Source organism: Taudactylus pleione, unplaced genomic scaffold (genome assembly GCF_031769625.1).
Source record: "Taudactylus pleione unplaced genomic scaffold, aTauple2 ptg000275l, whole genome shotgun sequence".
NCBI lineage: Eukaryota > Metazoa > Chordata > Amphibia > Anura > Myobatrachidae > Taudactylus > Taudactylus pleione.
In genome coordinates, this window is record NW_028284677.1 from 4,223,796 (window position 1) to 4,236,562 (window position 12,767).

The 12,767-nt window shown below is 47.7% G+C and overlaps 1 protein-coding gene across 29 annotated transcripts in view; it reads left to right on the forward strand.

Annotated features, from left to right (window-relative positions):
* The window catches only part of AFDN (afadin, adherens junction formation factor), a 364,648-nt gene that overhangs the window by 221,634 nt on the left and 130,247 nt on the right, over positions 1 to 12,767 (forward strand). For all 29 annotated transcript variants that reach the window (XM_088481599.1, XM_088481597.1, XM_088481582.1 and 26 more), the window contains 2 exons: positions 3,299 to 3,402; positions 12,114 to 12,194. In XM_088481599.1, the coding sequence (XP_088337725.1) occupies positions 3,299 to 3,402; positions 12,114 to 12,194 (185 nt within the window). The remainder of the gene's footprint in view (positions 1 to 3,298; positions 3,403 to 12,113; positions 12,195 to 12,767) is intronic.

Below are 12,767 nucleotides of genomic sequence, written 5' to 3' on the forward strand. Positions count from 1 at the left end.
GGTTGGGGGGCGATGACAGGGTCACACACTTTCCAGGGAAAGTGGTCAGTGGCAGAAAGCCGGCTACCGATAAACATCCTGGAACTAAAAGCTATATTCAAAGCTTTAGTGCAGGCTCAGGAAATCTTAAAGGGCAGGCCGGTGCAGATACAGTCAGACAATCGCACCGCGGTTGCTTACCTAAATCATCAAGGGGGCACAAGGAGTTGGGCTGCCTTGGCAGAGGTATCAAAAATCTTGGTCTGGGCAGAGACTCATCTTCCCACGATATCTGCAGTGTTCATTCTGGGGATCCTGAATTGGGAGGCCGGCTTTCTCAGTCGGCAGGAGATAAATGCAGGAGAGTGGGCCCTATATCCACAGGTTTTTCGTAACCTTGAGGACAGGTGGGGTCTACCAGAAATAGATCTGATGGCGTCAAGAAGGAACAACAAGGTTCCCAGGTAAGGATCCTTGACCAGAGATCCGACACCCGAGTTTGTAGATGCACTGACAGTAAAGTGGCGTTACAAGCTGGTATATCTGTTCCCCCCCGTTTGCTCTTCTTCCCAGAGTTGTCAGAAAGATCAAACAAGAGGGCAGCACCGTGATATTAATAGCTCCGGCATGGCCGAAACGGCACTGGTTCACAGATCTACGGTCTCTCTCCATAGACACTCCATGGCCTCTGCCATTGAGACCGGATCTGTTGCTACAGGGTCCCTGCTGGCACCCGGATCTTCATCGGCTATCTTTGACGGCATGGCTCTTGAGGCCTCCGTCTTGAGGAAGAAGGGTTTTTCCGAGTCTGTTATACGGACGATGCTGAAGGCACAGAAACCATCCTCAGCCTGTATATACTATAGAATTTGGCATACTTTCAGTGGTGTGAACTGAAAAGGTATGACCCACAGAAATTTCTGATATCCAGAGTGCTTGATTTTCTTCAAAGCGGTCTGGTAAAAGGGCTCCGCCTGGCCTCCTTGAGGGTACAGGTGTCTGCTCTTTCAGTCTGGTTCCTATATAAAATTGCTCTGAGACCAGATATAAAGACCTTTTTTCAGGGGGTGTTGAGGATTCAGCCTCCCTTCGTTCCCATGGTTCCATGGGATTTGACTGTAGTTCTGAAGGTTTTATAGGCTCCTCCGTTCGAACCTTTAAATTCAATAGACATCAATGGCTAACAGTAAAGGCAGTATTTCTTCTGGCTATAGCATCTGCACGTAGAGTGTCGGATTTAGCTGCAATTTCCTTCCGTGAGCCGTTCTTGGTGTTTCATCAAGATAGAGCAGTACTACGTTCTAGGGACGGTTACCTTCCGAAAGTAGTGTCTAAATTTCATATTATTGAAGAAATAGTAGTTCCAGCATTTCAGGGCACTAGTCTCTCGCCAGGAGAGGCTTCCCTGGATGTAGTCCGTGCATTGAGAATTTATGTGAGACGCACGAGCAAATGGAGGAAGTCTGATTCACTTTTTGTGCTTTATGGTGTTGTCATAAGCGTGGCTGGCCAGCCAATAAACAGACACTGGCCAGGTGGATTCGCATGGCAATTTCATTGGCTTATACACAGGCTGGCATGCGGGTGCCGGATTCAGTAACAGCACATTCTACTAGGGCGGTAGGTCCGTCGTGGGCGGCCCGCCGGGATGCTTCTGCTGAGCAATTATGCAGGGCAGCCACATGGTCTTCCATCCATACCTTTGTCAAATTTTATTCCTTTGACACTTTTGCCTGTCAGGAAGCCTCCTTCGGGCGTAGGATTCTCCTCTCTTCCGAGAGTCAGGAGTGTCCCCGCCCGTAGGGTTAGTGCTTTGGGATATCCCCAACGTATTGGCTGTGGACCCCATGGACCCCGAAGAAGAAAATAAGAGTTATGGTATGACATACCTTTGTTAACTTTTTCTTCGAGGTCCATGGGGTCCACAGGTCCACCTGTAGTTCTGGGGGGGTTTCCTGGAAAATGTCTTCTCTTGAGAGTCTGGACTCATGAATATGGGTTTTTTCTTTCTTACCCTTTATTTTGTCTCTGCGTGCTTGAGCTTGGTAACAAACTGGCTACCTGAGGCAGGGGGTGGGGTATATGAGGAGGGACCCGGTGCATCCTGGGAGCAGATATCTCGTTTGTATTAACTGTTTGGTGACCGGGATTCATACCCCATCGTATTGGCTGTGGACCCCATGGACCTCGAAGAAGAAGAGTTAACAAAGGTATGTCATACCATAACTCTTATTTTTGCCGCTACAATCCATTTTGAATGCATCTGCGAGGCTGATCTTTCTCACCAAACGTTAATTTTCTGCTAATCCATTCTCAGTCCCTCCACTGTCTACCGGTCTTCTACCGTATTCAATATAAATACTTACACTCACACATAAAGCTATTAACCAAACTACACCAACATACATCTCTTCACTTATCTCAAAATATCTTCCAACCCGACATCTCCGCTCTGCGCAAGATCTGCGTCTCTCATTGTTACGCACTACTTGTTCCCATGCACGGTTACAGGACTTTTTCGGGCTGCACCCACCCTGTGGAATGCCCTCCCATGCACAATAAGACTTTCCGCTAGTCTCCAAACATTCAAGCGTTAACTGAAAACTCACTTCTTCAGACAAACTTATCAGATTCCAGAATCACCTACATAACCTTTATAGCTTCCCTATCTAACTCCCTTCTTATAGTATACACATATCACATTTTCTCTTTCTTCAATTTCACATCCTCCTAACCCTAGGCCACCTTTCCTGTGTGACTGGATCATACAGCTCACCAAGAACATCTGCAATCGGGCTGGACCAATTTGCAATATGTAGCACATATCCTTGTGTATCAATACCTATTTCCCTATAGGTTGTAAGCTTGCGAGCAGGGCCTTCTTACCTTTGTCTGTCTGTTACTACCCAGTTTTGTTCTAATAATGTTGTTTGAAATTCTAAAGCGCAACAAAATATGCTGCCCTATATAAGAAACTGTTAATAAATAAATATATGTTGGCATGTATGCTGCCAACGATAAAATAAATGATTGGGCACTTGAATGGCTGTTAAAGAATGCAACTGCCAGGGATGGTGGTTGATCCCCACAAAACATATTTATTTTGTGGAGTGTCCTTTTAATGAACTAAATAAAGAATATCTTAATTGTAAAACAACCTTTAAACACGTTTGCATATCAGGCTTTTGTCTATCTGCATTAGGTGTCCATGTATGTATGTATGCATGTATGCCAGTGTCATGTTCACACAGTGGGTGGTTGTTGGAATTTTTTCCTAGATTTTATTTTTAATATGTGCCTTGTTTTGTTTCTCCTGAAGGATTTTGTAGGCTGGTGCCTCACACACGTTCACATGGGACTTGGACGATTTACTTTGAAGGTGCTGACTATGAGACTCACCTGCTGGCTGACAATACAGACATGGTGAGTGTTGTGTGATTCTGCTCAGTTGTTTTTTTTTACTTTAAATCCTGCATAAAATTCCATCCCATAATTCACTATCACTGTAGGCCCCAACAATCACATGTTGCCTGGGCCTTTGCGCTCTCTGAGATCCTATATTGCAGATCTGATTGAAAACCTTAAGCTGGGTACACACTAGAGGATTTCCTTGACGATATGGTGAATTGGACTGACATATCGTCTAGTATGTATGCACTGTGTGATCTTGTATAAAAGTGGAAGAAGGTTTTTTCACAGACTAATCAAAGTCTGAGGTGTTTGGGTCCAAGAGGTGCAAGTTTGTTCATCGTGAGACAGGTGAGTGCTTGCTTCCTGCTTGTATTCAGCACACAGTCAAGCATGGAGGAAGTTCCATTATGGTCTAGGGATGTTTCGGAGGTTGTGCAGTTAGTGTCTTCATAAGAAATCGAAGGAATCATGGACTCCAAACGCTACCACAACATCCTGGTTGACCATGCCATTCCTTCCGGCGCGTGCCTTAGTAATCGTGATTTCACACTGTCTTTGCAAAAATGCTCATTCAAAACAACAACAGGTGCTGAAGAGCATGGTTTAGCCCCCCGGAGTCCTGATTGCAATCCAATTGAACTACTTTAGGATCATTTGGACAGGTGTGTTCGAGATGTGCAAGTAACAAGCCAAAATCACCTTTGGGAGTTGCTAGAGTGGGCTGCAATCGGAGCTGAAACGTTAGACAAGTTGACCGACAGAATGGCCCGCGTTTGCCCTGCTGTAATCACCGCAAAGGGTGCATATTTTGAGAAACATTTAAGGAAATTAAAACTCAATTTATTTGTAAACAATGTGTACAAAACATGTTTATTTGCCAAATTAGATATGCATTCATCTCAAACTAGCTTCTTTTGTTCATTACTATCCGAAAATCATTGATTTGGGTGGTGTATTGAAATTAATGAACTGTATTGTGGTGCGACTAGTAGAGCTGTTTAACGCGCAAGGAGCTAAGATGTATGTGGACACATCTGTGGGTATATATGCAGGGACGGTTCTAGGGTCGGGCTAACAGGGCCGTCGCCCGAAGCGCTGGCTCATATAGGGCGCCACTGAGTCCCCCTGTCATTTGCAGGCTTTTTAAATTTCATTGTAATTGCTGGCTGCCGGGCTGCTGCTGCTACTGGCAGCCGGATTTATATAGCAGCAGCAGCAGCATACTCGGAGGCTGAGCCTGTGAAGCTCCGCCTCCTCTGCTCTCAGTCAGTCAGTGTTCTGCTCTGGGAGCTTCCCGCCCGGGCATGGTTGCTTAGAACGAGTGTGTGGGAGAATGACAGCAGTTCAGACTACATAGCCAACTTGGACCGGAAGACCAGCATCAGGTAGGGATATTTTTAAACTAGTGTACTGTTGTAAGTGATGCTGGGGTGTTGGTAAGGGGGAGAAATGTGCTGCTGGGGTGTTGGTAAGGGGAGGAGTGTGCTGCTGGGGTGTTGGTAAGGTGGGGAGTGTGTGCTGCTGGAGTGTTGGTAAGGGGGGGAGTGTTCTGTGGGGGTGGGGGTGGAGTGTGCTGCTGGGGAGAAATGTGCTGCTGGGGTGTTGGTAAGGGGGGGAAATGTGCTGCTGGGGTGTTGGTAAGGGGGGGAAATGTGCTGCTGGGCTGTTGGTAAGAGTGGGAAATGTGCTGCTGGGGTGTTGGTAAAGGGGGGAGTGTGCTGCTGGGGTGTTGGTAAAGGGGGGAGTGTGCTGCTGGGGTGCTGGTAAAGGGGGGGAGTGTGCTGCTGGAGTGGTGGTAAGGGGTAGTGTGCTGCTGGGGTGTTGGTAAGGGGGGAGAGTGTGTTGGTATGGTAGGGAGAGTGTGCTGCTGGGGTGTTGGTAAGGTGAGGAGAGTGTGCTGCTGGGGTGTTGGTAAGGTGGGGAGAGTGTGTTGCTGGAGTGTTGGTAAGGGGGGGGAGTGTTCTGTGGGGGTGGAGTGTGCTGCTGGAGGAGGGGAGGAGTGTGCTGCTGGGGTGTTGGTAAGGGGGGGAAATGTGCTGCTGTGGTGTTGGTAAGGGTGGGAAATGTGCTGCTGGGGTGTTGGTAAGGGTGGGAAATGTGCTGCTGGGGTGTTTGTAAAGGGGGGAGTGTGCTGCTGGGGTGTTGTTAAAGGGGGGGGAGTGTGCTGCTGGGGTGTTAAAGGGGGGGGAGTGTGCTGCTGGAGTGGTGGTAAGGGGGGGGGGGTAGTGTGCTACTGGAGTGGTGGTAAGGGGGGGTAGTGTGCTGCTGGGGTGTTGGTAAGGGGGGAGAGTGTGCTGCTGGGGTGTTGGTAAGAGTGTGAAATGTGCTGCTGGGGTGTTGGTAAAGGGGGGAGTGTGCTGCTGGGGTGTTGGTAAAGGGGGGAGTGTGCTGCTGGGGTGTTGGTAAAGGGGGGGAGTGTGCTGCTGGGGTGTTGGTAAGGGGGGAGAGTGTGCTGCTGGGGTGTTGGTAAGGGTGGGAAATGTGCTGCTGGGGTGTTGGTAAAGGGGGGTAGTGTGCTGCTGGAGTGGTGGTAAGGGGGGGTAGTGTGCTGCTGGGGTGTTGGTAAGGGGGGAGAGTGTGCTGCTGGGGTGTTGGTAGGGGGGGAGTTTGCTGCTGGGGTGTTTGTAAAGGGGGGAGAGTTGCTGGAGTGTTGGTAAGGGGGGGAGTGTTCTGTGGGGGTGGAGTGTGCTGCTGGAGGAGGGGAGGAGTGCTGCTGGGGTGTTGGTAAGGGGGGGAAATGTGCTGCTGTGGTGTTGGTAAGGGGGAGAGTGTGCTGCTCGGGTGGGGGGGGGGGAGTGTGCTGCTGGGGTTTTGGTGAGGGGGGAAATGTGCTGCTGGTGTGTTGGTAAGGGGGGAAATGTGCTGCTGGTGTGTTGGTAAGGGGGGGAGTGTGCTGTTGGGGTGGGGGTGGAGTGTGCTGCTGGGGGGGGGAGTGTGCTGCTGGGGTGTTGGTAAGGGGGAGAAATGTGCTGCTGGGGTGTTGGTAAGGGGGAGAGTGTGTTGCTGGAGTTTTGGTAAGGGGGGGAGTGTTCTGTGGGGGTGGGGGTGGAGTGTGCTGCTGGGGTGTTGGTAAGGGGGGGAAATGTGCTGCTGGGGTGTTGGTAAGGGTGGGAAATGTGCTGCTGGGGTGTTGGTAAGGGTGGGACATGTGCTGCTGGGGTGTTAAGGGGAGGAGTGTGCTGCTGGGGTGTTGGTAAGGTGAGGAGAGTGTGCTGCTGGGGTGTTGGTAAGGTGGGGAGAGTGTGTTGCTGGAGTGTTGGTAAGGGGGGGGAGTGTTCTGTGGGGGTGGAGTGTGCTGCTGGAGGAGGGGAGGAGTGTGCTGCTGGGGTGTTGGTAAGGGGGGGAAATGTGCTGCTGTGGTGTTGGTAAGGGTGGGAAATGTGCTGCTGGGGTGTTGGTAAGGGTGGGAAATGTGCTGCTGGGGTGTTGGTAAGGGTGGGACATGTGCTGCTGGGGTGTTGGTAAAGGGGGGGAGTGTGGTGCTGCGGTGTTGTTAAAGGGGGGGAGTGTGCTGCCGGAGTGGTGGTAAGGGGGGGGGGGGGTAGTGTGCTACTGGAGTGGTGGTAAGGGGGGGTAGTGTGCTGCTGGGGTGTTGGTAAGGGGGGAGAGTGTGCTGCTGGGGTGTTGGTAAGAGTGGGAAATGTGTTGCTGGGGTGTTGGTAAAGGGGGGAGTGTGCTGCTGGGGTGTTGGTAAAGGGGGGAGTGTGCTGCTGGGGTGTTGGTAAAGGGGAGGAGTGTGCTGCTGGAGTGGTGGTAAGGGGGGGTAGTGTGCTGCTGGGGTGTTGGTAAGGGGGGAGAGTGTGCTGCTGGGGTGTTGGTAGGGGGGGAGTTTGCTGCTGGGGTGTTGGTAAGGTGGGGAAAGTGTGCTGCTGGGGTGTTTGTAAAGGGGGGAGAGTTGCTGGTTGGTAAGGGGGGGAGTGTTCTGTGGGGGTGGAGTGTGCTGCTGGAGGAGGGGAGGAGTGTGCTGCTGGGGTGTTGGTAAGGGTGTGGAAATGTGCTGCTGTGGTGTTGGTATGGGGGGGAGTGTGCTGCAGGGGTGGGGGGGAGTGTGGTGCTGGGGTGTTGGTGAGGGGGGAAATGTGCTGCTGGTGTGTTGGTATGGGGGGGAGTGTGCTGTTTGGTGGGGGGAGTGTGCTGCTGGGGTGTTGGTAAGGGGGAGAAATGTGCTGCTGGGGTGTTGGTAAGGGGGGAAATGTGCTGCTGGGGTGTTAAGGGGAGGAGTGTGCTGCTGGAGTGTTGGTATGGTAGGGAGAGTGTGCTGCTGGGGTGTTGGTAAGGTGGGGAGAGTGTGCTGCTGGTAAGGTGGGGAGAGTGTGTTGCTGGAGTGTTGGTAAGGGGGGGGAGTGTTCTGTGGGGGTGGAGTGTGCTGCTGGAGGAGGGGAGGAGTGTGCTGCTGGGGTGTTGGTAAGGGGGGGAAATGTGCTGCTGTGGTGTTGGTAAGGGGGGGGGAGTGTGCTGCCGGGGTGTTGGTTAGTGGGGGTGGGGAGTGTGCTGCTGGGTTGTTAGTGGGGGGGGAGTATGCTGCAGATGCTGGGGTGTTGGTTAGTGGTGGGGGAGTGTGCTGCAGATGCTGGGGTGTTGGTAAGGGGGGCGGAGTGTGTAACTGCTGCTGGTGTAAAGGAGGGGGGTGTTGCTGCTGGTGTAAGGGAGGGAGAATGTAACTGCTGCTGGTATTAGGGTCAAGGGGGGAGCGAGTAATTGAGGCAGGCTCAGAAACTTACCCAGGGAGGTACCCCTTACCGCTGAGAGGCATCCATATACACCTGTAGCCCTTATCACTAGGGGGCAACATAACCAAGGTACACCTTACCACTGAGGCAGTAGGCTCCTCCACATACCCAGGTACCACTCACCACTGGAGGCAGGTTTCACCACTTACCTCTATATCTTTTTCTACTGGAGGCAGACTCCTCCACATTCCCAGATACCACTCGTCACTAGAGGCAGGCTCCTCTGCACACCCAGGTACCACCTAACCCTAGAGACTGACACTGACTACTGGATGCAGTCTCATTCACATACCCAGATACTACTGAAGAACGACTCCTGCAATGTATTCTAAAGGGCATTACTGCATGTGGCATAATGTGTTATAAAGGGCATTACATGTGTGTGGCAAAATGTGTTATAAAGGGCATTACTGCGTGTGTTATAAAGGTCGTTACTGTGAGTGACATAATGTGTTATAAAGGGCATTATTGCGTGTGGCATAATGTGTTATAAAGGGCATTGCTGCGTGTGGCATAATGTTATAAAGGGCATTACTGTGTGTGGCATAATGTGTTATAAAGGGCATTACTGCGTGTGTCCTAATGTGTTATAAAGGGCATTACAACGTAAGGCGCATTACTGCGCACAGCAAATTTTCATCTTGAGGGGAGAGCTTGGGGGAAGCCCAGCACCTACGTACGTGCTGGGCATGACCTAAAGTGTGATGAATTGGGGGTGTTCTGCAAGGACACTCCCCCTCCCCGATCAGTCACACTCCCTTTCCAGAAGCGTGAGTGGAGGAACGGCATCTGTAAGAACTTTTTTTTGGGGGGGTGGGGCAAATGGAATCTTTTGCCCTGAGCTCCACAATGTCTAAAACCGGCCCTGTATATATGTCTGTGTACAGTGATCGTGCTGAGCGAAAAACTATGTTGGTCCTGGGGACCCCTCACTTAAAAAAATTGGGGTCCTACCAGACAGTTTCTGAGTCTTATCACAATTCATGCCTCACTGTGTCTGTAGCATGTAAAGACACGCTATAGGGTATATTTTGCACTGAGAAAGAAATGGGGAGAAGGGGCACAGGGATGGGGGGGCAGAGTGCACAGGAGAGCAGAAAGGGAGAGAGGAACTGGATGTACAGGGGTGGGGGAGACTACACAGGAGAGCAGAAGGGGTACAGACATGGGGAAAGGGGAACGCGGGTGGGAGGGCAGAGTACACAGGGGAGAGGAGAACGGGGCACAGGTGAGAGGGTAGGGGACACAGGAGAGCAGAAGGGTACAGACATGGGGAGAGGAACAGGGGGGCTCAAGGTGAGAATACAATATATTTCATATTTTTTTACAACAATTGGTAATTAGCTGTGTAATAACACCACAGCCTGCCCAATCATCATTATAACAGGATACCAGGTACTGTCAGAGTGTTGTAGAATCGGGGCACCTCACCTCCTCCCCCTCCGGCAGCAGTAGTCGTGCCTGTCTCTCCCCGAACCTCTTTAGGCACCAGCACAGGTCACTGCACTCAACCATCTCGGCCGCCGGTTACCCAGGATAAGATCGGACAGGAGCTAGCCGCTGGTGCCAACACCAGATCAGCCAGCCCAGACCAATCCAGTGCCGAGCGCTTCCTCAACCAGAGCAGAACGCTCATCCAGCCGGCAACATTTCCCCAACCAGTCGATTGCAGTGCAATCACAGCTCGTCCTGTGGACCCGGTCATTTTCAAAAACCTCGTCTCACACTTCCTGTATCGCGTAAAAACGCAATATAGCGCATATTATGTGATAACTGGTGTATGTATGTAATTCTATATTTCATGTGTAGCCCCAGTCTAGAATCTACTTTTGAAAATGGTTGGCTTTACTTTCAAATTGAACAAGTGCTACAAAATGTATACAGATGTATCCTCATACACCTATCCCTTTGCCACCAATGGAGGGAGATGCCTGGCGCGACTTAGACGCTTTGACACGGGAAACGATTGTCATGCTTGAGAACTTTTTCCAAAATTTTACATTGTAATTCGCTAATAGTGTACTAATTATTTTGGATTACTATTTATTGTCTTAGAGGAATTGGTATAAAATAGCAGATACGATGCGTTGTGCTAATCACTCATATCGGACCTCTTTTCTTTGCCTTTATACTTTTTCCTGAATTTTGTATCTTCATTTGCAAATAGTGTGCTACATATGTAGGATTCATATCTTTGACACAAAAGAAGTGGTATAAAGTAGAGATGTGCGGGTTCGGTTCTACTCCGTTACGTTCAGATTTGAAAACCGAATCTTATTGGCTATCAGCTGTCACGTGTTTTGGATAGCCAATAAGATTCGGTTTTCAAATCCGAACGTAACAGAGTGGAACCGAACCCACACATCTCTAGTATAAAGTAGCAGATGAAAACGTATATTTTAAGAAAAACTTGCATGGTACATCTAAGTCACAGAGTCCATGGTGCGCCAGACAAGGCTAGTTAACGTGATTTGAGGATAGCTGTATGTGGACACATTTGTAGTCTGAGGGATGTTTCTCCAGGAATACCTGTGTCAGTTGTTATAAGCGCACCAACAAGCTTTTTATTCGCAGACAGCTCTAAAAAACAAAAAAACAATTACATAATAATCACTCTAAAATTATGAATGGAAGGTATGATAATTAACATTGAGGGCCGAATTCAATTAGCTGTGAAAAGTGCCGTCTGGCGAAAAGCGGATCGAATTCGCCTCATTTGTCTGTTTTGACGCAATGTTTCCTCCATGCACATCACTGCTTTTTACCATATTCAATTGTAAAACATGAAAACGCAGATAGGCGAATGTTTTACAAAGCAAAACTAGCAAAAAGGACCTCTTTTTTGGGGGAAATCAGTCTGTGCCCCATAAAAAGCTTCTGTGACCCTGGGAATAAATATAAAATAGTAGTAATAGCCCTAATAAAAGTATTTAGTGAACTTATTTTGTTGCGAAGGGCTGTTATATACATATTTGCATATGTGTGGAAAAATAATAGAAAGCAATGTTTTTTTTGGAAAAATAAGTACCAAGGTTAAATTTTGGGTACCTGATAATGTGTACTAGTATATTTTGATGTCTCTAAAATGAAGATTTAAAAAAATCTCAAAAATACACAGACTGCAGCCTCCTGCAATATCAAAAACACCTGTCCCAACCATATAGTCCCCAAAGTACCAGGCCCCCCATTTTTTTCCCATTTTCCAACACTTTTTTTCATTTTAGCCCCAAAAATGACCTGTCTTTTTTGGGGAGAAGTAAGTCAATTTTTTATATTTTTTTAACCTAATTAGTCATTAGGGGGGTGTCCAAAGGGTTCTGAACCATCCCCACATTTGTACCCCAAAATATGGATTTTGCACTGTTTTTATCCTGCCCTTTGCTGGAGAAACTTTTTCACCTGTTTTTGCCTATGGAGTTTTGGTGTAGGCAAATTTAGGAATTTAATATGGTGATACTTTGAAAACAGGTGAAAGTGCAAATCGGCGAAAACTTTTCTCCAAACGGCACTTTTCGCAGCTAATTGAATTCGGCCTTTATTGGCAATACAATTCTTAAAGTCACCATTGGTTCCAGTTTCATAAAATTAATAAATGTTAATAAATAATAGCAATATAAAATCTGAATTTTCTGTGCATATCACCATGCCTTTCATATAGGGATGCGTACACACTAGAAAACTGCTCATCCAGTAAATAAGAAATAAACAATTGCTTGTTAATGTGAATTGGAAAGCTCATTGTAGAGCCTGTTTTATGAATAAAATATCTCTTGCTATGTTACCATATGTTGTTGCATAGAGCCTCCGTCACAACTTACAAAAGTTATGACCGTTTCTGCAATTTCTTTGGGCTTCAGAGAGAAAATGAATTGTCTTGTATATAGGAGAGCAAAGGGTTTATTAACATGATCACTACAAATACTAACACTTGTCACAAAATGCTCTTTTCTTTCCTGTTGGTAATATCTTGTCTTGATTTACTGTTTTTTTAAGCCCTTAAGAAAAGACCCTGAAATAATCACTGTGACATTGAAAAAACAGAATGGCATGGGCTTAAGTATTGTTGCAGCAAAGGTGAGTGAAATCCAAACATTACTTACTATTTATCGGTCTACCTTTATATCTATTTGTGTCTTTATATATCTATAGACCTCTCCATCTTTTTCAATGCAAGAGTCTAAATTATGAACCTTGATCAATGCAACAATTTCACATGTATTTTATATACCTGTGCATTTTAGCCTAGGAACCTGGTGCTTGCACACACAGTGTGAATGTTGGGTTCTTATCACACGTTAGTTATAGAGAAATCGTGAACATTTGAGCCATCAGACTATATTGGTTGAGAAGAAAGCACAATTTAGGCTTTTTGTGGCACCTGTTGAATTGGGGAAAAACTGAACAAAGAGAAGCAGCACTTTGCATTTAACTTGTCTTGACTAACTTTGGGTGGGATGCCTCTTTAATAGCCCTTACCTAATGGCATCAAAATACTTTTGTTTAAGCAGGTAATTGAATCCATACTGGCTATCATATTTCAGCTTGAATTGTGGTCTTTGGGCTTTTTATTTGTTTGTTACAATTTTCTCCAAGATTTCTCAACCTTAAAGCAGCAAAAGAACTTGGTAAACTCAATCTTTTCAAACC